General features: G+C 42.3%; 1 protein-coding gene across 1 annotated transcript in view; it reads right to left on the bottom strand.

Annotated features, from left to right (window-relative positions):
* Positions 1-22955, bottom strand: part of LOC113407525 (rab GTPase-activating protein 1-like) — a 536766-nt gene that overhangs the window by 19339 nt on the left and 494472 nt on the right. Inside the window, 1 exon segment of the mRNA XM_026656123.1 lies at positions 565-657. Within this exon segment, the coding sequence (XP_026511908.1) occupies positions 565-657 (93 nt within the window).

Raw genomic sequence — 22955 nt, 5'->3', positions numbered from 1 at the left:
AAGCAGGGATCAGGGACCCCTTGTACTAACAAAAATTATTAAACCTTGCTACAAACAGAGATTAATGACAAGGACCATATGTCAGTCTTGGATGAGTTCACCTTCCTAAAGTCTTTGTGGATGTGACCATGCACAGTTTTTGCTAAACAGTAAGTATTATTTCCTCCTTTTTGTGTCAGTAGTTGAGAATCACCCTCAGTCTCACAGCGTCTCATGCAGATTCCCAGTAAAAGCGCAACAGCAGGAGAGTTACCTACAAACATATAAACTGAAAGAAGAAAAATATTATATGTGGCTATTTGAGGGCTTCTCAAGTGTTCAATTTTTTTGACTGAAATATTCCTGGAAAATCAGAATGTCTCCAAGTAGCCAATGTGATCATTAAAGAAATTAGATGAATTTGACCCACCACTTTAATTCCCAATATAGTTTTCTGTACTGTATTGGCATATCCCAGTATGTGTGAAATACTGACATAGGCACCTCTTGCTGACTAGTGAAATCTGATCACTAGTGCATGTGATTTAGCCAATGGAGTAGGTTTCCATATAGTGTCTCCTTTACCTTGTATCTGTCCATTGGGTCTTCCTGCTGCAGCTGACTCTCTCGCATTGTCTGATACTCTCTCTCATATTTCTTCAGCTTCTTTGTGGGCACCTGGAATACATTCAGAAAAACATGCTCTTAGAGAAGCACAGGAAAGGGCTTCCAGAAGTCTTTACTTGCAAACATGAAGTAGAAGCAGCTCTGGATATTCCCTACTGAATATTCCTCATCCCACTGTCACCAGAAAGCTGGGGTGAAAGCTGGGGGAAAAGTAACATTTTTGCACTCTACTTTTGTTGACAGTAAAAAGAAGCACACCAAACAGTTATCAATACAGCACATGCGGAGAGGATCCTTACTAAGCTTAATGGCATTTATTTTTAAATACTTCAAAAGGAAACCAGAATCCTGAAGTAGAAACATTTTGAATAAGAATCAGGAGAACAGGTATCAATATGGGGAATAAACGAAGAATGGCAAGGAGAACATGACTGAGGTGGCTCTGCTCTCATTCACCTGCCCACACCAAGTCTGGCCATCAGTGTCCCGGAGTTAAGTGATGCCCTATGACACTGATAAAGCTGCATTGCTCACTTCCAGTCATAGCAGGGATACAGTGAATCAGCTACACAGATGAAAATCACAGACAGATTTGGTGAACAACTGTGCAAACAGGTCAAGTCACAGACAGCTGGATTTACACGAAAACATCCATCTGTTTTTTTTTTTTTTTTGCAAAAAAATCAGTCAAGATATAGAAACAGCGTCTGTATTTTTCTAAGGTGCAGAATGGAGATACTCAGCTTTACATTTATTTTTTAATTGGCTACAATGTAGCTTTGTGTATACTCCCATTACTTTCTCCCTTGACAAGACCTTTAACAGCACTCTAATGTCCCCATACAACCCAGAATAGGCAACAACAAAGCTGCTAGCTGTACGGCATACATTGGCATCAGGCAAGGACATCAGTGGAAGAATACGTCACAGTGATTTATAAAAATATACATGATTTTCCTTGATCTGTTCCTGTGATATTTCACCAGTCTTCTAGTCCCTGCCCCCCTTGTTATTAAGCAATTGACTAAAATCAGGAGCATTTCATGCTAGTACAGAGCTTCATGTGACATCCGCATTGCAGCTACTGGCAGGACGAGGCTGCACCACAACCACCCTGTCATAGTGGTTGTTGGGAAGAGAAGGTGGCCATCGGGCCATGTGGCCAGTAGAGGGTATAGCATGTGTGTGTGTGTGCACACGCATGTGGGTGGGGCTTAATATAGTTTCTCTTTTCAATTTTCCATTTGGGGATTTTCTTCCCCTGCCATAGGAAAGAGCCGAGGTGGTTCCCAAAGTCACAGCAGAAAGGGTCTGGGGAGTTACAGCTGGAAGATGTGGAAGCCAATCCTGCTTGCAAGGTGCAGTACACTGCCACAGGGAGTTTCTGTGCTAGACGCAGGAAGGGCTAATACAGCACAATGGAACAGTTGCAGCCTATTGTTAAACGTAAACCTACAACCCTAAAATAAAGACTTTGAAGAGAATAAGGAGAACAGGGAAGAATACAAGCAATGCAATAATTCTGGATAAATGTTCATGAGAATTCTACTTGGATGCCTCTTAAATAAATATCTATGAAAAGTGCTAAGTGATAAGAGGGAGATGGTATTATTATTATTACCTGAAAACATATTTGAATGAAAATAATTTAATAGGAAATGCTCATTTATATGTCAATTGACCCCATTAACTATATGAAAAGCGAGGCTTCCTGGGAAAGTACAAACCATTTCCTCTTTCCTACCATGCTATGGCTGTTAAGGCTACCTTAACATTCAGTGCTAAATGTACACTTCAAAGTAAGATTTTAAGGAAATGAACCAATCCTACACAAAACCCAATCTATTCCCACCCTGCTGTGATTCCATGATGTTTACTTGATCTTGCTCAGAGAAATGGAGCAGGTTCCCAGAATGACGTGTCACTAGGATACCTTCCAAGCTTATGTCTCTTGTGCTGTTGTGTCATGCTTTGCATCTACCAGCTATTGGCACAAAACAGAGAGAGAAAAAGAAGGGAATGACAGGCGGAGAAGCATGTACAGATATAAAAAGCATGAGCATTTATGGAGCAAAAGGAGAATTAGACTAGAAATTGCTGCACCTTGAAGTGCTGTATTGCAAGATAAACAATTCTTTTAGACAATGTTGAAAATTTCAGATCCGTATTGGAAATTTCAGATCAATGACAGGACAAAGCCACCAGACCGCAAAGAAAGGGGCACAGCGAGGGAGAAAAATAGTAAATGAATTGTTTACCAATCAATTTACCTGCTTCTCGATATTTTTAATTAATAGTGGATCAAATCTTTAAGGTGCACATGCAAAAGTGTGTGTGCTAAATCTCATTACACTCACAAGGTCTGGGTTTGCATATATGCATATATCTACAGTCATTCACTTACATACCTCTGTGATGGGCACACATTCTACATACATAGGGTGGATACAAATAAATTAGATTGGCTAGACAGGAAGATAAGCAGAAGAGGCCAGAGAAGAATTGCATGGTCACCTGTACTCCTTACTTTCAGGTATTTGTGAGTTTAAGTCAAACCTTAATGACATATGAATGTTTATTTCGTATTTAGTGTTCAACAGAACTACCCATTAAGCAGGCCCATTATCAATACTTTCTATATTATACTCACTTCTATTGCGTACACCACTGCAGTCCTCCCGGATGGTGAAAGAGACTTGCTGGAAGGCCGTGATGGTTAAAGCATGGTCTCAATGCAGCCCTACCAGTTCCTCAGAGGTCCAAACATCTAAAAGAGCTGGGGGAGTTTCTGCACAGCTTACAAAGGAAGCATGAGGCCCAAGTTCCGTGTTTTATATCTTGATATCTAACTAGGTACTTATATGGCCGCCATCACTATAGCATCCAAGTGTCTCACAAACATTAATCACTTCTCCACCTCACGGGCGTATAGATTATTACTCCATGTTACAGATGGGAACTGAAGCACAAAAAAGCCAAGAAGTTTGTGGTAGAGCTGAGAATTGAACCCAGGTCCCCTGAGTCCCAGTTCAATGCAAGACCAACCTTGTTCTCTTCTTTGTAATACAAGATAGCCAGGCAGAAGAAAGGCAGTATAAAGATATGGGCTGGGTAAGCAATAACCTATACTAGGATGTTTGAAGGAGGGCTGAGAGACATTGCCATGAAACACACAACTACAAAGAGCACTGTATCGAGGCTTTATGGCACCATTTTAGTGTTCTGTAAGTGAAATGGATGAGGACTAGTTCTCCTTATTGGGACTGTGTTAGAGGCCATTAACAGGAACCTAAACACACTAGCCAGTAGTATGCAGCACTCCTCGTTAAATTTTTAAAACATACTTGGCCATCTGCTGGGAGCAGCTTTACTTGTCTGGTTTAGGGTATTGTTGTGAGCTGGCTGAAACCTTGTTATGAGTTGCTAAAACCACATTGAGATTGAGAGGTGTGAACACCCCCTTCAACTAACATGAGGCTAAGACCCCACCTAGGACAAAAGTAAAGTACCCCTGAGCCAATGGTCATCAGGCTGACATGGTTAAGACATGTCAGTTTCATAGCCAATGGTACACAAGGGAGCGATGTGGCCAGCATCATGTCCACCTGCCATAGTCTGCCCTAACCTGAAGGAGCAGGTACCATTTTGCAGCTGGGTAAACTGGAAGTCACCTTTCAGCATGAGATTGAGCAAGACTTAAACCCACTGCACCTGTGAATCCACCCAGCAGTTTTTGCTGAGTATTGTTTTAGGTAGGTGTGTGTGCAGAAAAACAGAACACAGGAACTGAGAACAAACAGAATAGAGAGAGAACCAAAAGCAAACAGCAAGAGAGTCAAGCAGTAACCTGTGGGCATAGTGTGACCCTGGGAAAAGCTAGAGAAAGAAACTGTCTTTCTGTTGGCTGGAGAGGCTCGAGGGCTGTAAGTTAAGAAACTGCTCCTTTTTGTTCTTGGTTACTCCTGCATTTGTAGAAGCAAGACTCCATACATTCCTTGTGTGACATAATGTACCTCAAAATAGCACCCTGTAACCCCCACATTCACCACTTCCATATGGTTATGATATTTGTTCAAAGAATGCTTTCTAAGGTATCCTATGAAAAGTCATGATTTGCTGGAACTCGTTCTGTCAAAATATGTATATCATCATTGTATACGGAGTTATGAGATTTTGCTACATGGTTGTTACTGAAATATGTTATGAGTCTGGGAGATGCCCACATCTAGCTCTTCAGTGGCAACAAAATGGGTGACCCACACCCAGACAGGTGTTAAGCGACCATCACTAGCCATTGACCAGCAGGGGAACTGTAACAAGAGATTTACAATTCAGTAAGAGACAGTTGCTCAAGCTCTACACAATAGGGATTGCTTAACTCCGGGACTCAGCAAAGTATCAGTGATGTTTGACTCCATGTTTGAGCCAGTATTTTTCCAGGCACATGAACTGAGAGTATAAAATAAGGGACAGTGGCATCATGAGTCCACTTCTCTCCTCCCCACCTACTCTGAAGGTATCAAGAACGTTTGGAAGAAAAGACTTAACTGTGGAGACTGATCCCACGCTGAGACGGGAATTCAGCCTGTGTATTAAAAACGGTGAACTGCTTACAACGTCTAGTGGTGTGAGAAAAATCTCACTTAGTCTGATTCAAATCTCACTTAGTCTGATAAAGTTTAGGATTTGACTGTGATTTTATTTTATTACTCTTTTATTTCTTATGTAACGAACTCTGACCACTATCCTAACACTTATAATCACTTAAAATCTATCTTTCTGTAGTTAATAAACTTATTTTAATGTTTTAGCTTTACCAGTGAGTTTGTCTAAAGTGCTTGGGGAATCTGCTCAGATTACAAAGTGCATGCCCACTACCCTTTGGTGACGTGGAAAACTAATTAATGAGCTTGCACTGCTCAAGGGAAGGTCTTGAGCAGTGTAAGATGGTATATTTCTGGAATGCAAGGCTGGGGGGATTTGCTGGTGTCTCCCTGTGTAAAGTTCATGAGAAGCTGCGAGAGTCTGCATGTAACTTTGGGTGTGCCCTCACATGCTAATGGCTGTGTGAGAGCGAAGCCTGAAGGGGCTGCTTGTCACTAGCAGAGCAGTGTGAGAGGTACCCTGATCCAGAGAGTTAAAGAGGACACAGAGGTCCCACAGTCCAGGTTGTACCCCGGGGTCTGTCACACCTTGTAAATAAACAAGACAGCATCAGAGAAAATACCAGACTCTATCAATTTCTACTTCCACCTGGAACATCCCCAGTGCTCTGAACTTTGTCTAGCCACTCGGGTCGAAAGGCAACAACACTACTAGTTCTCCTTATTGGGATGGAGTTACAGTAATATGCAGTTCTCCTTGTTAAATTTTTAAAACGTACTTGGCCATCTGGGAGCAGCCTTACTTATCTGGTTTAGGAGATAATCCTCTAGCTGGAGTGGAAGTGGAATTCTACTTGTGTGCATTCTACTTGGTGCTTTAACCACCCATCCCAAGGGCAGCAGAAATCAATTTGAACCTGAATGTTAAACCACGAATGTTTATCGAAAACAAGTCAAACATACGGAGTCCTAGAAACAAGAGTGTCTACTGCCTCTCTTAAGCTTGCTCTGTTTTGCTTTCTCACTTTTCCATTCACTGAGAGTTCAGTGGTGAGTTCTTGATATTTATAGGCTTCCATACAAACTGTTTGTAAAATCTCTCCTCTGATTTTCTAATGGCAGGATCGTGCCCTGATCCTGTGTGTCTGTACGAGGGAAGACAGCCCCCTCCCCATCTGCTTAGGACCAAACCCAATTGCAGCTGGAGTGTGGGAGAGAGAGCAAGGGCTGTGTACCTGGTACCCCACTCGGTGAGCAAATGTTATGCTTGTATTAGTGGTGCTAAAGGTGAGTAGTAATACAATCTCCCTAATGCTACTAATAGACAGGGATAGAATTACGTTGGAAGATACAAGTAGGGTGACCAGACAGCAAATGTGAAAAATCGGGGTGGGAGGTAATAGGAGCCTATATAAGAAGAAGACCCAAAAATCGGGACTGTCCCTATAAAATCGGGACATCTGGTCACGCTAGATACAAGGGTAATGCGGTTAGAAGAGGCTTCAATGCTCAAAGAGAGACATCTCCATTCAGACAAATATATTTCCACTTATGCCACATTCCTATCATCCCTGGATAAGGATAACCAAATACAGCGAAATACTGTTCCAGCAATTTGAGAAAAAGCTTCCACTAGGAAAACATTCCACTCCAGAACAATAATCCCATATATTATAAACTTTACATATGCATAACAACTGACATGTGGTCTCTACTACTATCCAGTAGTAGTATTCTCCAAGGAGTCTGACAAATTATTATAGCTCTTTCTTTTCCTGGATCCATTCTGTTTTGCACTTTAACTCCATGAAACAGTTTGCCCAACACATGATCGCAAACTGTGATCTATTAGTTTACAAACATCTGACATATCTCTAGGCCCTTTCATAAATAATTGCATTATATTAGCCATGTTTCACTCTTCATGGATTGTGGCTGAACTGAGTATGCTCATAAAAGTGTCCATGAAAGCTTCTGCAATATTGATTTCTTCTTTCTTTAACACCTTGAGGCGTATGCTGGCTGGATGGCGCTGTATCACATTTAGGATTTATAAACCTTGCTTAACCATGTATCTCAATATCTCATATTCCATTCCCGTACATTTGATTTTTATTGTATTGTATTGTATTCTTCACAACCAGAGACACACACAGAGCCAGTCACGCAGTAGATCTCAATAAAACTCAAACACAAGGAACTGAACAAACAAAACTTCCCTCTGAAGAAGCACAAGACTCTCACTAGGGCAAAAACAATGCCATTATCAAGTCGAGTGAACATTCAATGATCATTACAATGGGCTGTCAGATGGCAGGTGAGGAAAAATAATACGTTGCATCTTTAGCTTGTTCTCCTGGTTCACAGGAACAAAAAGATCTACAACTGCTATAAGGTCACCCTCTTTGAGGAGGAGTCTCAGGCCTTGGAGCACACTGCTCTCTACCAGCCATGGGTGGTCAGGACAAGAAGGGATCAGCGTCCACTCAACTTCTGGAGAGTTTTCTTTCATCCAACAATAGTTTTAGTAATTTATGGACAATCCAGACCGATCCTGCTGTATTAATGAATTCCACATCTACATCCCCTTTCTCCAAGGATCTCAGAATGCTTTACAAACAGTTTTAAGCCTCAGTTCCATGTGAGTTTGTATTATCATGATCATTGTATAGATAGGGAAACTAAGGCAAAAAGATGCTATGTGACCTGCCATGGCTTGAAAGTGAGCAAGTGGCTGAGCCAGAGACAGAACTCCCAATTCCTAATCTGCAGCTCTAACCACTAGACCACGTTAAGCAGAGTATTTTCATTCTTTACCTCTTGTTTATTAGTGGTCTTCCTTTAACCATAGACCCACCTTTCTATATACTGCTTCATATACACTAATAACTGAATAGCCAACTCAATTTGCTAACTTCAATATTCCGTTAGATTTATTTCTGCACTCTTCTACTGCTCTCTCTGGTTTCTATATGGAAAACAAACCAAACATTTAATATTTTCCTCTCACTTTCTTTGAAGTAGGTGATTAAAGTTTTCGGCTCCACTTGTTTGTCTTTTCCTTGGTATTAGGGTTGCCAACTGTCTAATCACACAAACCCAAACATCCTTGCCCCGCCCCTTCCCTGAGGCCCCACCCCACCACTTCATCCCCCCTCCCTCCGTTGCTTGCTCTCCCTCACCCTCGTTCACTTTCACAGGGTTAGGGCAGGGAGTTGGGGTGTGGACTGTAGGCTGGGGCCAAGGAGTTCGGAGCGTGGGAGGGGGCTCCGGGCTGAGCCTGGGGCAGGGGGTTGGGATGCGGGAGAGGGTGAGGGATACAAGCTCTGGGAGGGAGTTTGGATGCTGGAGGGGGATTAGGGTGCGGGAGAGGGTGATGGGTGCAAACTCTGGGAGGGAGTTTGGGTGCAGGAGGGGGCTCAGGGCTGGGGTGCAGGAGGGGTGCGGGCTCTGGGAGGGAGTTTGGGTGCTTACCTCAGGTGGCTCCCGGGCGGCAGCGCAGCAGAGCTGCCCTGGCCCCACGCCGCTCCTGGAAGCAGCCAGCACGTCCCTGCGGCCCCTGGAGGGGAGCCAGGCAGGCTCCGTGCGCTGCCCGTGCCCGCAAGCGCAGCCCCTGCAGCTCCCCATTGGCCACAGTTCCTGGCCAATGGGAGCTGTGGAGTCAGCACTCGGGGTAGCATGCAGAGACCCCCTGCCCCTCCTACCCCCAGGGGCCGCAGGGACGTGCCGGCTGCTTCCGGAAGAGGCGCGGGACCAGGGCAGGCAGGGAGCCTGCCTTAGCCCCGCTGCACCATCTGACTTTTAGCAGCCTAAAATCTCTCAGTTTGGCTTCAGTAGCCTCCAGGAGATAGAGTTCAATTCCGAGAGACTCCCAGCGAAACTGTGAGGGTGGCAACCCTACTTGGTATTTCAAGATTAGGGGGAGAAATTAAATTACTTCAAAGTCAAGATGCTACCACAATCTAATGATTTTTTAGGCCAATGAATGCTTAACTTTCTCTACACTTACAGTCTAACAATACCTAATATTAAAAGTAAGTAAATTTTATAATGATGTTTGGCTTATTGGTCAGCTGACGACCAGAAGGTTAGACTAAATTCCTAACCAATACTCAGAAAGGTCTTGAGAACATGACCTATGAAGGAAGGCTGAAAGAATTGGGTTTGTTTAGTTTGGAAAAGAGAAGACTGAGAGGGGACATGATAGCAGTTTTCAGGTATCTAAAAGGGTGTCATAAGGAGGAGGGAGAAAATTTGTTCACCTTAGCCTCTAAGGACAGAACAAGAAGCAATGGGCTTAAACTGCAGCAAGGGAGGTTTAGGTTGGACATTAGGAAAAAGTTCCTGTCAGGGTGGTTAAACACTGGAATAAATTGCCTAGGGAGGTTGTAGAATCTCCATCTCTGGAGATATTTAAGAGTAGGTTAGATAAATGTCTATCAGGGATGGTCTAGACAGTATTTGGTCCTGCCATGAGAGCAAGGGACTGGACTCGATGACCTCTCGAGGTCCCTTCCAGTCCTAGAATCTATGAATCTATGAATACAGATTAGTGAAAATGAATTAAGATCATATGTAGTATCTTGGCTTGTATTACAAGTTATTGTACCAGTTTCTTCCAGTTAATATCCTGTATTAAAAAGAATGTATTCAGCTAAACTAGGGCCAAGGAAGGATAATACAGCTCCATTCAAACAGTTGATTAAGGTTATTTAAGGCTTGAATGTAATAGTCAAATTTACAATGAAACGGTCTTAAAGCTTCACTGCATTGTGTAATCATTGATGCAGATCACTGAATTGTCCTTTCAATAACAATAAGATTTCTAAGAGGGCTCTAACAGTACCTTGAGATATTTGTCATAGTGGATTAGATTCAAAATAAGATAAATATTCTGTCCACACCAAAAAAAAAAAAAAAAAATTAAAAAAAGAAAAAGAAGCCACAGTGAGTTTTTGGCAGAACACAGTAGACTCCATTCATCCTTCTTGTAATCTACAAGAAATCTAATCCAGAGGACTAATATACCAGGCATGATACCATGCCAGGCAATCCAAAGAATTTAATTCTCCAGAGAGATTCAATTTAATCACAAGCATAAAGTCCCCATGGGAGAAAAAGGGCAAATTTGAACTGGAAACATTTAATTTTTACCTGGTAAAGTTAAAGTTTATAGTGAAAAACTTCTGACTCACTGTTAAAGAAGAAATATGGAGATCATAACAAGTAGCCTGTGCACATGGAAAATTCACAGGTTGGAACAACAACAACTGGGACAGAGATAGAGGAATTCCCCATTTCTCCTTTTGTCACTGTCTTGAGAACAGCTCACTGGTGGCTCAGAGACCATGCTGCTTCATAGTAGTCTTGAGATCAAACTACAGACAATACTTCCCTCAGAGAGAATGCTTCCCTCTACCAAGCGCCCTGAAACATGCATTCTAAAAAATACCCAACACTGGACGCCAACAACCTAACTATTGGCTAGTCTCCTACCTCTCTTTCTCAGGCAAAATTATCAAGAGGGTGGCAGAGAGCAGTTTCCAACAGAACCTCACCTTCAGCAATATGCTTCACAGTCTGGCTTCAGGCCAGGTCATGGCACAAAAAAAGACAGTTACCTTTTCTGTAACTGGTGTTCTTCGAGATGTGTAGTTCATGTCCATTCCATATTAGGTGTGTGTGTTTGCCACATGCACCGGTGCCGGAAGTTTTCCCCTCAGCAGTATCCATAGGGGACTGGCTCTGGCACCCTCTGGAGTGGCGCCCGCATGGTGCGATATAAGGGGTGCCAGCTCCCCCCACCCTCAGTTCCTTCTTGCCGGAAACTCCGACAGTGGGGAAGGAGGATGGGTCGTGGAATGGACATGAGCAACACATCTCGAAGAACACCAGTTACAGAAAAGGTAACTGTCTTTTCCTCTTCGAGTGCTTGCTCATGTCCATTCCATATGAGGTGACTCCAAAGCAGTACCCCTGGAGGTGGGTAGGAGTTCATAGACGTGTAGATTGCAACACTGCTCCGCTGAACTCAGCGTCGTCTCTGGCCTACTGAATGATGGCATAATGAGCGGTAAACCTGTGAACAGAGGACCATGTTGCGACTCTACAGATGTCCTGGATAGGGATGTGCACCAGGAAGGCAACAAAAGACGCCTGTGCTCACGTCAAGTGGGATCTGACAATCGGCAGCGGTGGCAGAACCCCTGCCAGGTTGAAACAGGTCCATATACACGAGGTAATCCAATTAGAAATCCTCTGTGAGGACACTGGGTGACCTTTCATCCTATCTGCTGTAGCAATGAAGAGTTGAGTTGATTTTTGAAAAGGTTTGGTACAACGCCAAGGCCCTCCGCATGGCTCATGGATGGCACTGGGGGAGCACTGTGCACAGAGGCTGTGGTGCTCGGTGCGGAGTCGGTCCTCTGCTCCGGTACTGGAGTGAGCGCCGATTCCATTAGGAGCGCTCTTAGATGGATATCATGTTCCTTCTTCGTCCTAGGTTTGAAGGACTTGCAGATATGGCACTTGTCACTTATGTGCCCTTCGCCTAAGCACTTTAGACAGCTGGTATGGGGATTGCTGATGGGCATAGGCCGTTTGCAGCGATCACAGGGCTTAAAGCTTGGGGACCGGGGGCATGCCCCGACCCCAAGCTGGGTCCCGTTTGGGACTAACAAAGAGTTTGAGAATACTACTAAGGGTAACTAAGAAAACTACTAACTACGTATAACTATTTTACAGGATTTCAAAGTTTGTAAGATCAGAGATGGAATCAATGCTAGCCGAAGCAGCAGATGTTCCAGCACTGTCACTGGCGGCAAGAAGGAACTGAGGGTAGGGGGAGCCGGCAGCACCCCTTATACCGCACAATGTGGGTACCACTCCAGAGGACACCAGAGCCAGTCCCCTATGGATACTGCTGAGGGGAAAACTTCTGGCACTGGTGCACGTGACAAGCACACATACCTAATATGGAGTGGACATAAGCAAGCACTCGAAGAAAAACAGTGCTTGTTGCTCTGTTTAACAACCTCCGCATAGTGAAGGATAGAGGTGAATCAATGATGCTGATACTCTAATCTAGTCTATTCAGGTTCTTGCACTGCATGCATCACTATGGAATCTGAATACCTTCTACACTATCAGCAGGGGGACATTCCGTTAAAGCTTCCTGGCGAGATAGGTTTTGCTGCATAAGCCCAACTGTTTGGTGTAAACCTATATGAAAAGGCTCCTTTACAGGTAGCATGAATCTCCATTTAGTATTCCAGAAAGGAGGAGTTTACACAGATTCTCCTTTTATAGCAGCAAGGCAGTCTTAGCAATTACACCTACCAATATTCTTTCATTTCAGTGAGGGAACTTTTTTTTTTTTTTTAATTTTTTAACAAATCACCTTATTTTTCATGTTGTATACATAGATTTCATGAATAAAGAATCTGCAGAAGAAGAAGAATCCCATTCAAATCCTAACTGGAAATCAAGGAAAACTGGTTGGGTTTGGGTCAGTTTTTATTTTATCCTAACAACAGGATCATCAATTCAGTATCTAAATGCATAGGTTGCAATTAGACTAGAAAGAGGAACTCATGGAATTCTAGAGAGACATTTTGAAAATATTCTACTGTACGGTGATGAGTTTTCCTGATTCCAGATGGCAGTCTCCAGAGCCAGTGGCATGAGATGCTTTGGACACTTCTAATGTTGGGGGTTAATCCTTACAAAGAATTTCCATATACCTAAAGCCAGCGGTCAATGGCATGACATTTTGCATTTCTATAGCCCTTTCATCTAAGGATTTTATTAATTAGGCCTCAGAATGCCCATGTGAGATAGTTAAGTAGCAGGCGAAAAGAATATTTTTATTATCTATCATTTAAGAAAGGCCAGGACCAACATTCCAAACAAGGTTCCTGTCTCCAAGATCGTATAATCGAAGTAAGTTTATCCTGGGGGACATGGCGTAAGATCAGATAATTAGGGGAAATGTCATTTTGTTTAGGCACGGGGGACAGGATCTTGTTCAGGATAACAGAGTTGTGGATAACTGCGGTTGTACCAGCATCAGGTTTGTCCATTGGTTCATATCAATCCATTGCCACGTTTTAATTTTTGTAAATGTCATGTTTACATATATGTGGATTGTTGCTGTTGCTCCTGTTTATCTTATGTGATTGTAGCATCACACAAACTCAGTATGAGGGATGTCTCTCACTTTTAAAGTTTAGACCATGTCTACACTAGTGAGCTTACAGCGGCATAGCTGTACCGATGCAGCTTGTGTAGCCGCTCTACGCCGATGGGAGAGAGCTCTCCTGTTGACATAATTAAACCACTTCCAATGAGCGGCAGTACCTGTGTGGGCAGGAAAGAATCTCCTACCATCATAATGCTGCCGACACCGGTGCTTCTGATTCAATTTCCCCCCCAGGCCCAAGTCAGTGAAAAGTCTTAGGGAATGTTACATACGAGGTGCGATTGCTCCCTGGGCAAGTTCACAAGGCTCACAAAGGTGTGGAATTGCTGGGGTTCTGCTACACTCTGCATGGGGAGAAAAAACACAGAGACACAGCAGAGGGACGCTGTCACACTGTATGCCACAGAGCACTGCTGTATGGTAGCTCTACCCATGGTAACGCAGGGGTCGATGGGGGGAGTTGTCAGTAGATCCCACCAATACTGCAGGTCCACTGGCCAAATATCGAATACAAAAGGCATGTTACATTGTAGACTGCGGCCACTAGTCCAACTTGGAGACTGCCATAGTGGCCATATCGTGGTAACACTACTACTTTGTACCCTGGCTCCAAGCTGGTTTATGCAGGCTCTGCATGGGACTCAGAATTTGGCTCTAAACTAAAGAAATGGGTTCCAGTAAAAGAATCACTCAGGGCTAACTAGAGAACGGCAGTGCTGGCTCTGCTGACAGACCTGTCAATTCTTCAGAAAGAAAATGAGGGCAATATATAAAAAAGGAACTGGGGCTTTCTTCTCCCAGCTTCCCATGTTCCACTCATCCTTCTGCTAGTCACTGCAATGAGAGGGAGGGCAGCTGGGGGGCTAGGAGAGGATGGCAGAACAGTGTCACAGTACACAGGGAGGAGGAGGCAGTGCTGTAACATGTGAGTTAAATACAGTGTGGAACCCAGGGGAAGGAGACAGTCCCAAGGACCCCTAACTTACAGCAGCTTCCCAAAGAATAGCTAGAGTTCTCCAGCCATCTCCTTTCCTCACCACACAGACAGACACACCCCATGCCGGGAGCTGCACAGGGCCAGTCCCACTCTCCACAGTAAACAACCCTATGCTAGGTATTCCTAGATAACCGGTTAAACTGGCTTTCCAATCCCCTTCACAACAGCTCAGACTCCTTGAAGGGATTGCAGGGGAGTGTAGAACAGGCCAGTGGCAGCTAATGTACGTGATAAGAGAATTGGCTGACTCAGCAAATTCTGGATCCTATTTACTTTACCATGGCGGAGCTGGTGTGCCTGTTAATTTCTCACAGCACAAGGGTGGAAGCACTGGTTGGAAAAGAAAAAGTTGATTTTGCAATTGGTAGTCAGAGCAAACACAGAAAAGAGCAAGAATACTAGAAAATTAGGAAAATACCCTCCAAAACGTTTTTGAATCATGCTAGGAAGGGAAAAAAATCCCTGAAGCCAAGAGACCACAACTAAACTGAGTGAGGGTTAACTTCCCAACCTCTTACTTCCAGTATGTGGAAACCAATGCAAATTAATTTTATCTTACAACTTGTGGGCACACAGTGTATATGCAGCCACTATCCTATTAACAATGGGCCCTTAACCTGGTTCAGTGACATCTAGATTGCAAAAGCTGTAAACACTCCACATTAAACATATTTAGCACAGCCAACAGCTTTCAGCTAACAAGCAATCAACTGAGTGCATCTTGTGAAACCTGCAATTAGACTGGTGAAAACCATCTGCCCAGCAGACTGGATAAGCAGATGCCTTTGAATGATACAAGCCATAATACATGACTTATTGTCTACAGATCGTAAAGAAAAGGTTATTGAAAACTGCAGTTCTTGACATGAGGGAGATTTAGTGGTTACGGCATTAACCTCGGACTTGGGAAACCCAGGTTCAAGTCCTTGCTCCACCAGACTTCTTGTGTGACCTTGGGCAAGTCACTTAGTCTCTCTGTGCCTCAGTTCCCCCTCTGTAACATGGCAGTAATATCACTTCCCTGCCTCACAGTGGTGTTATGAGCACACAAACATTAAAGACCAGGAGGTGCTCAGATATTCCGGTAAAGGAGGCTATAAACACCACAGACGGACAGACAATTTGTGAACCGAGTGCCTGGGTTTGTGGATAGCAGGTGCCAGAGGAGAATTCACAGTGATGTTCTCTATGGAAGATACCAGCTGTATCCCTTCCTGCATTTTCTGGCTAGGGGAGTAGAGCAAATCGATACAGATTGGATCAATGGTGTGCAGTGAATGAGGCACGAGAGCACAAATTGAAGAGCAAGGATAAAAAAAATACTGAAGCACTGTTCAACCTTTGTACTGATTAGCAATGTGATAAAACTTTTTGCAATAAATGGGTTCAGAATGAGTGAAAACGGAATCATAAAACTGAGGGCTAAATGAGAAAGTTATTTTTAACTCAGATTTTCACCTAGACAGGTGAGCATTTACATTTTGTTCCAGCCACCAGTTAGGGAGAAGTCAGGCTTCTATAAAGAGTTTTATTGCTTTTTCCACTGGAAACTGGGTTCAGATGTTTTTGTCGTCCTAGCTAATTCATTTTCATATGAAAATCCCTCCAAAGATGGTGGTTTTTAGCTAACAAACAGAGAAGTGAAGCTTGCATTTGTTATTGTCTTATTTATGCAAAACATACTTAGTGCTTACAGCAGTGAGGCACGTTTCATCTTCCAAGCACCCTGTAATGCACAGAAAGAAAAATGCTGCTGTTACAGGGGACTTCAGTTTGAGAGAGACATGCTGGAGGTCTCATGTAGCCATCAGTGAAACATCATTAGAGCTTCTAAAAATTATGGATGATAATTTTCTAACATAAAAGGCATAGCACCCAACCCAAGTACTATTTTGGACTTCATTATGATACATAAGGATGAATTCATCACTGGACTGGAAGTTGGTGGTTGCCTAGGAACCAGGGATCATGACCTGATTACATTCAATATGGGCAAACAGAGGACAGTCCCAACTAGTAATATATATATATATATACACACACACACACACACTTTTCTTACTTGGGTACTTCAAAAGGGCTAATTTCCCAAAGCTGAGGAAAATTATGAGTGAAATTGAGTGGGAGGAAATTGTAGACAGAAAAATGTGAATGAAAACTGGACGTTCTTTAAGAAGAGTTTATTAGATGGCCAAAAAGCCACAAATCCAGAACCAAGAAAGAGGACAGCGTTGGCTAAACGCCTATCCTGGTTAGTGGTGAAGTGAAGGCAGCATTAAGAAATAAAATATATATATATATATATAACAAAAGGAAAAAAGGGGAAATAGATGGCAATCAATATAAATTGGAAGTTATGTAGTTTAGAAAATTGATAACGGACGCTAACGATATCAAGGAAAAATCCAGGCTGGCAGAGCTAAGGACAATAAGAAGGATTTTTTAAAGTTTATTAGGAACAAAAGAATTCTTAGCAACAGCATAGGCCCTGTACTTGATGGAGATGGTAACATTTTTATTAATGACATAGAAAAGGCAGAAATATTCAGTAAATATTTATGTTCTGTATTTGGAAATAAGTAGGATGATGTACTCATATCACATGAGAATGAAGAAGTACTTTCCAGTCCACTAGTAATTAAAGAGGACGTTAAACAATATCTACAAGGGATACACATTTTTAAATCAGAAGGCCCAGATAACTTGAACCCAAGAGTCCTAAAAGACTTGGTTGAGGAGATCTGTCTCACTGGTGTTCATTTTTAATCAGTCTTGGACATTCCAGAAGACTAGAAGAGTACTAATCTTGTGCCAAGATTCATAAAGGGCAAGTGGGATGACCCAGGTAACTACACCTCTACCTCGATATAATGCTATCCTCGGGAGCCAAAAAATCTTACTGTGTTATAGGTGAAACCGCATTATATCGAACTTGCTTTGATCCACCGGAGTGCGCAGCCCCGCTCCCCCGGAGCACTGCTTTACCGCGTTATATCCAAATTCGTGTTATATCGGGTCGCGTTATATCGGGGTAGAGGTGTATAGGAAAGTTAGCCAGATATCAATCCTTGGCAAAATAATGCAAAAGCTGACATAGGGTTCAACGGATAAAAAATTAAAGGACAGGAATATAATTAATGGCAGCCAACGCAGTATTATGGAAAATAGGTCTTGTCAAACAAACCTGATTTCATTCTTTGAGGAGGTTACAAGTTTGGTTGATAAAGGTACCGGTAACTGCTCAAATATAATATACTTTGACTTTGTACCACATTACATTTTGATTAAAAATTAGCACTATACAATATTAATAAAGCATAAGATACACTGATTAAGAACTGGCTAACTGACAAACCTAAAAAAGGAGTTGTTGATAGGGAGTCATCATCAGCAAGTTGGGATGTCTAGTGGGGTTCCGCCAGGATCGGTACTAGACCTGATGCTATTTAATACTTTCATCAACGATCTGGGAGTAAATATAAAATCACTGCTGATAAAATTTGCAGATGACACAAAAATTGATGGAAAGGTAAATAACGATGAGGATAGGGCAGGCATACAGAGTGACCTGGACTACTTGATAAGCTGGGCCAATTTAAACAAAATGCATTTTAATACAGCCAAATGCAAAGATCTCTGGGAACAAGGAACGCAGGCCGGCCACACTGACAGAGAGGGGGATTGTATTCTGGAAAGCAGTGACTCTGAAAAGGATTTAGGGGTCATAGTGGACAAGAAACTCAACATGAGCTCCCAGTGTGATGCTGTGGCAACAAGGGCTAATGCAATCCTTGGATGTATAAACAAGGGAGAAGGAAGATGAATTTACCTCTGTAAACCGGCTATTTCACTATAGCGCATTTAATAGAAACATCAAAATCAGCAAGCTAATGTGCTTATCAATGGATACTGGAGGCAGTGGTATATATCAGGGCAGGAGGGAGTGGGGTAAGTTACTGCTGTGATGGGGAATGAGGAAGTCAAGTTCCTCCCTGTAAATTTCAGGTTACTTCCAATGAGGAAGAAGGCAAAGGGAGATGCATTTCTACCCCACTGCCAAAAGGCTCAACTTCTTGGGTGCCCAAAAACTAAGTAGACTCTTTTGCTTTTCCAAGTACTAAAAGTCCCAACTGTCCCATACCCAGCTGACAAAAGCAATTGCTTCACCTCTGACGGTTTGTACAGTGTTTTAAGAATACATAATAGCAAAAATCTGCTTTGAACATTAAAAATTTGGGGCAGCATAAAATAAATCAAATTTTATGTAAAAAAATAAAGAATGATATACTGATTATTCCCTTCCATATTTAATTCAGTAGGTTTTTTTCATTTACTTAAATATGCCTCAGAATTTCCACCCTGATACAGAATTCAGCTTCTCAGAGCCATAAAACATAGGGCTAGAGAGAATCTAGGTCCACTTTATCACAGAGTTCACAGGTAAGTCAGTGGTGAAAGCAAAATATACACTGGCAACTGTCACACTATTTACCACCTACATGTACGTGAGTATTATGGAAAACATATGCTTATCCACTATTTACCAGTTCCATGATTGGCATTAAATATACATGCATATGCAAACATTTCTGAAAATTTTACTAGACAGGTGTCTGCATCACAATTATTTCCATGTTGTCAGTCCCAGGAGAGAGGCCAAGAACTGAATGGTTGCTGGAGAATGAACTCCCCCTTTGGCCCTTAGAGATCTTCACATTAGGGTTGAAGCACTGACAGTGCGCATGGGATGATCTGCACTGCCACTGTGTATGCTATACCAGTTTCTCTAGATAAATGGAAATCAGAAAAGAATCTAAATATGATTAATTTGAGAGGGGAAAGGAATTGTGTTTAGACTGTTTAATCCCCAAGGCTGTCAGTACAGTACCTTTCATGAGCAACAGTTACTCAATTAAAAAAAAAAAAAAATAGCCAAAGAAATCGTAATAGAAAATATTTTCACTTTCAAAGACTGAAATAAAAAGGTAAGCTACTGAACAACTAAATAAGCTGAAGTCCATCTATAGCATCCAGTGACTTTGGCCCCAATCCTTTAATTAGTTCCATACAGGCACACCCCTACACTCAGAGAACCCCACTGAAGTCAATGGGTTTGTGGGTGGTAGAGTTCATTATAGGCTTGAGGCCTCTGTACATAACAAAAGGATGTAAATTTCACAGGTCCTCTCTGTGCAGTTGACATTCTTTGTGATGGTGTTAAGGGAAAAGTGTTGTGTCATCATGGTTACATGGTTAAGAACACTGGCATCACAATGAAAGTAAAATGGTATATGTAAATACAACATTAGCACCGTACCAGGCCTGATTGTATACCTCAAACCAAATAATCTAACCAGCCTGCAGTGGATAGGTTAATTATTCCCCTGAAATCTATCCAACAAATAAATACAAGGTCTCCATTGTCACAGGTAGATTCAGAGGGTGCAAGTAACCTGTGAATATATTTGTGAATGTTTACAGAATCTGTCAGATGAAGTATCTATCTCACACATCACTGCGGCCTCTCCAAGAGTAGATAATTGAGAAAGAGCAAATAGAGAACAAAGAAAACGAGGCCTATGTTTGCTTCTTTTAGGCTTTGTCTACATGGGGGTATTTAAGGCCAGGTCTACACAGTTTTTGGACCAGTGTAACTATTACAGTCTCTACATACAGGATTTATACCAGTACTGTATAACTGTGTCCACACTAGGGGGACCGTACTACTTTAAGTTAAAGGAGTGCAACTTTTGTGTGAAGACAAGGTCTTAAAATAAACAAAATCCCAGTACGAACTATGGGAGCCCTAATGTACATCAATCAATCCTTAACTAACAGGGAAGCCACTGGAGCTTTGTCCACATGAGGGCTCATCCCAGAACAGGTGTCAGTACTAGTGGAATTATTAGGAAAATTCCAAAGTGCAGACGTAGCCTATGTGGTATGTTGGAGACCATCACAGGAGATGGTAACAGGGAAGTATTTGGTGGATGGAAAGGTCAGATTGGGTCAAGGAGTTTGGACTCTGGAGAAGAGTCTTGGCAGTTAAAAGAACAGGAGTACTTGTGGCACCTTAGAGACTAAGAAGTGGGCTGTAGCCCACAAAAGCTTATGCTCTAATAAATTTGTTAGTCTCTAAGGTGCCACAAGTACTCCTGTTCTTTTTGCGAATACAGACTAACACGGCTGCTACTCTGAAACTTGGCAGTTAAAGAGATTGGGTGAGGTTTGTCATAGGGTGTGTTTAAGAACCAGAGGAAGGGTGATTGGTTTATGAAATCACAAAAGTCAGAAGATTACATTCTGAGCAATTGGGTGGGGGGGGAGGGGAGAAAGTGGGGAGAGAGAGAAACAGAACGTTTCAAATTTTTTGTTTTTTAAAAACACCAATTTAACAAAAGCTCGAGAAAAGCAGCTAGGACAAAAGCACTCTAAAAATTTCAATAACCTTCCCCTTCAGACTGAGAACAAAGAACTCCCACTCCATTTTTCCAGTCCTCTTAGAAGGCCTCCAGAAAACAACCACCACCGCCACAGGGGAGATAAAACTTGACACTTACTGCCTTTTTTTTTTTTTTTTTTTTTTGGTGATGGGGGGGGGGGGGAGAAGGAATGAAAGAAGACTAAAAAGGGCACAATCAACATTTTTCCTTTGCAGAGCAACTTTACAAATGAGCTAAGGCCCACAACATAGCAGCTATACGTATAGGAGACAGGCCAACACAGATGACTAAATATTATGGGGCTTCACTAAATCCAGAATGAAAGTCCCAATTTCAACAAAACAGGTCTCAATACCAGGACACCCACCTAACTGGGAAGTATATTCACCCCATCTGTAACAGGCTAACACCTGACTTGATGTGGCTGTGCTCAGAACTTGATTTGCAGTAGGTACCCCAAAATGTTGGCTATAACCTGATTAGTGTAAATTTTGGTTCCATGTGATTTATTCAGAAATCAGTTTTACTTAGGTTGCTGCACATACAAAATATACTGGCAGAAAAAGCTGAGCCCTATAATGCCACAGCAACACTATTCTTACACACTTTGGGTAGAAAAAGCCTGAGGGTCAAAAAGAGCATTTGCAGCATATATTTTAAAAATAGCCTTTCACGCTGCATTGTTTGCTTGGAGAGAGTGTCCATGAAAACCATTATGATGGTGTTGGCTAGTGGCTAACAACGAATGAGTTCTATGAAATGAATAAGTCCCCCCAAAAGAGGTGCAAAACAATAGAACAGGTAGTCAAATGAAAATACAACTAAGCTTTCCAGTGGAATTTACCTGAACTCTGGATTACATTGGATTACACCAGTTAAACCTCTTTGATCCAAGTTATCTGCAGCTAAACTGAGAATTAAAATTCCCTAGAGTAAAACCACTCAGTTCTGGTACAACCTGCACAATGACCAACTTTGATTTGTTTCTGTCAAGTTCAGAATATTAAGTGCATAATAGTTTCAAATAGTCATCTTTCCCCTTTAATGACACTGAATTAAAAGACAGAGATGCATTCCAGCCTTATGCTTGTGTTTGCTCAAAATATTTTGCTCTTTTCCTCATATCTTTTTATTTAGCAACCTATGCAACTGATTCTCCATTGCCTTGCACCTTCCGTAGGTATTTACACCAGTGCAAAACAAGTATAAAACAGTACTACATCTTAACGATAGCATTTTACACTCACTTTGCACACGTGAGACTACACAAGTGGAAAATCAGGCCCATAAACCTCTTTTTAATTTACTACATGGTAATGATGTTAGCTATGTAACTGCAGTATAGTAAATTATGTTATTTACAATATATGATAAACTTTCAGCATGAAAAACTAACAGAAGTATTGCTCTCATAGTGATGGTTTTGGAATGTAATTTAAGAAGACCTTATCGGAAATCTTCCACATATTTGGCACTTTGTGCATTCAATTATTTATTATTTGTATTATGGTACTGCCCAAAGATCCCAATTAGAAGCTGGACCCAGGGACGCTGGAACAATTTTTATAGTGGGGTTGCTGAGATCCATTGAACCAAACTTGTATATAACGGAAACCACTTCAAGCCAGGGGATGCAGCAGCACCCCCAGCACCTCTGGTTCCAGAACCTATGGCTGGACCTCAGTGTGTTAGGTGCTGTACAAACACAAAGTAAGACATTGCCAATGCCTTAGAGAGATTTCTTTATACGGTAAATGCTGTAACCCACTTAACTCACTGGTATTTTTCTGAGGCAAAAAAAAAGCTGCTCCATTTCCTGGGGAAACTGTGGCTGAAATGGATGTGAGCTGGGAAATAGCTGAAACTGAATGGTAGTGAGGGAGTAGTTTCCCCTCTTGCTGAGGGCTCATGCAAGGTCCTTACTGTTACAGTGATTAGAACTCAACAGCACCAGAAGGTTAAGTAAGGCTGGCCTTAGACAACAACCTGTGGCCCCATAGTCTTATGCTAATTTGGCAACTCAAAGGCTAGGTTGATTCCCTCCTGTATATCTTGGCACTGGGACCAGGGCCGGCTCTAACTTTTTTGCCGCCCCAAGCAAAAAA

The sequence above is a fragment of the Terrapene carolina genome, unplaced genomic scaffold, assembly GCF_002925995.2.
Source record: "Terrapene carolina triunguis isolate 2854851 unplaced genomic scaffold, T_m_triunguis-2.0 Scaffold212, whole genome shotgun sequence".
NCBI classification, from domain to species: Eukaryota; Metazoa; Chordata; order Testudines; family Emydidae; genus Terrapene; species Terrapene triunguis.
Note: the sequence above shows the minus strand (reverse complement) of the source record. Positions and strands in the feature narration are given on the sequence as shown.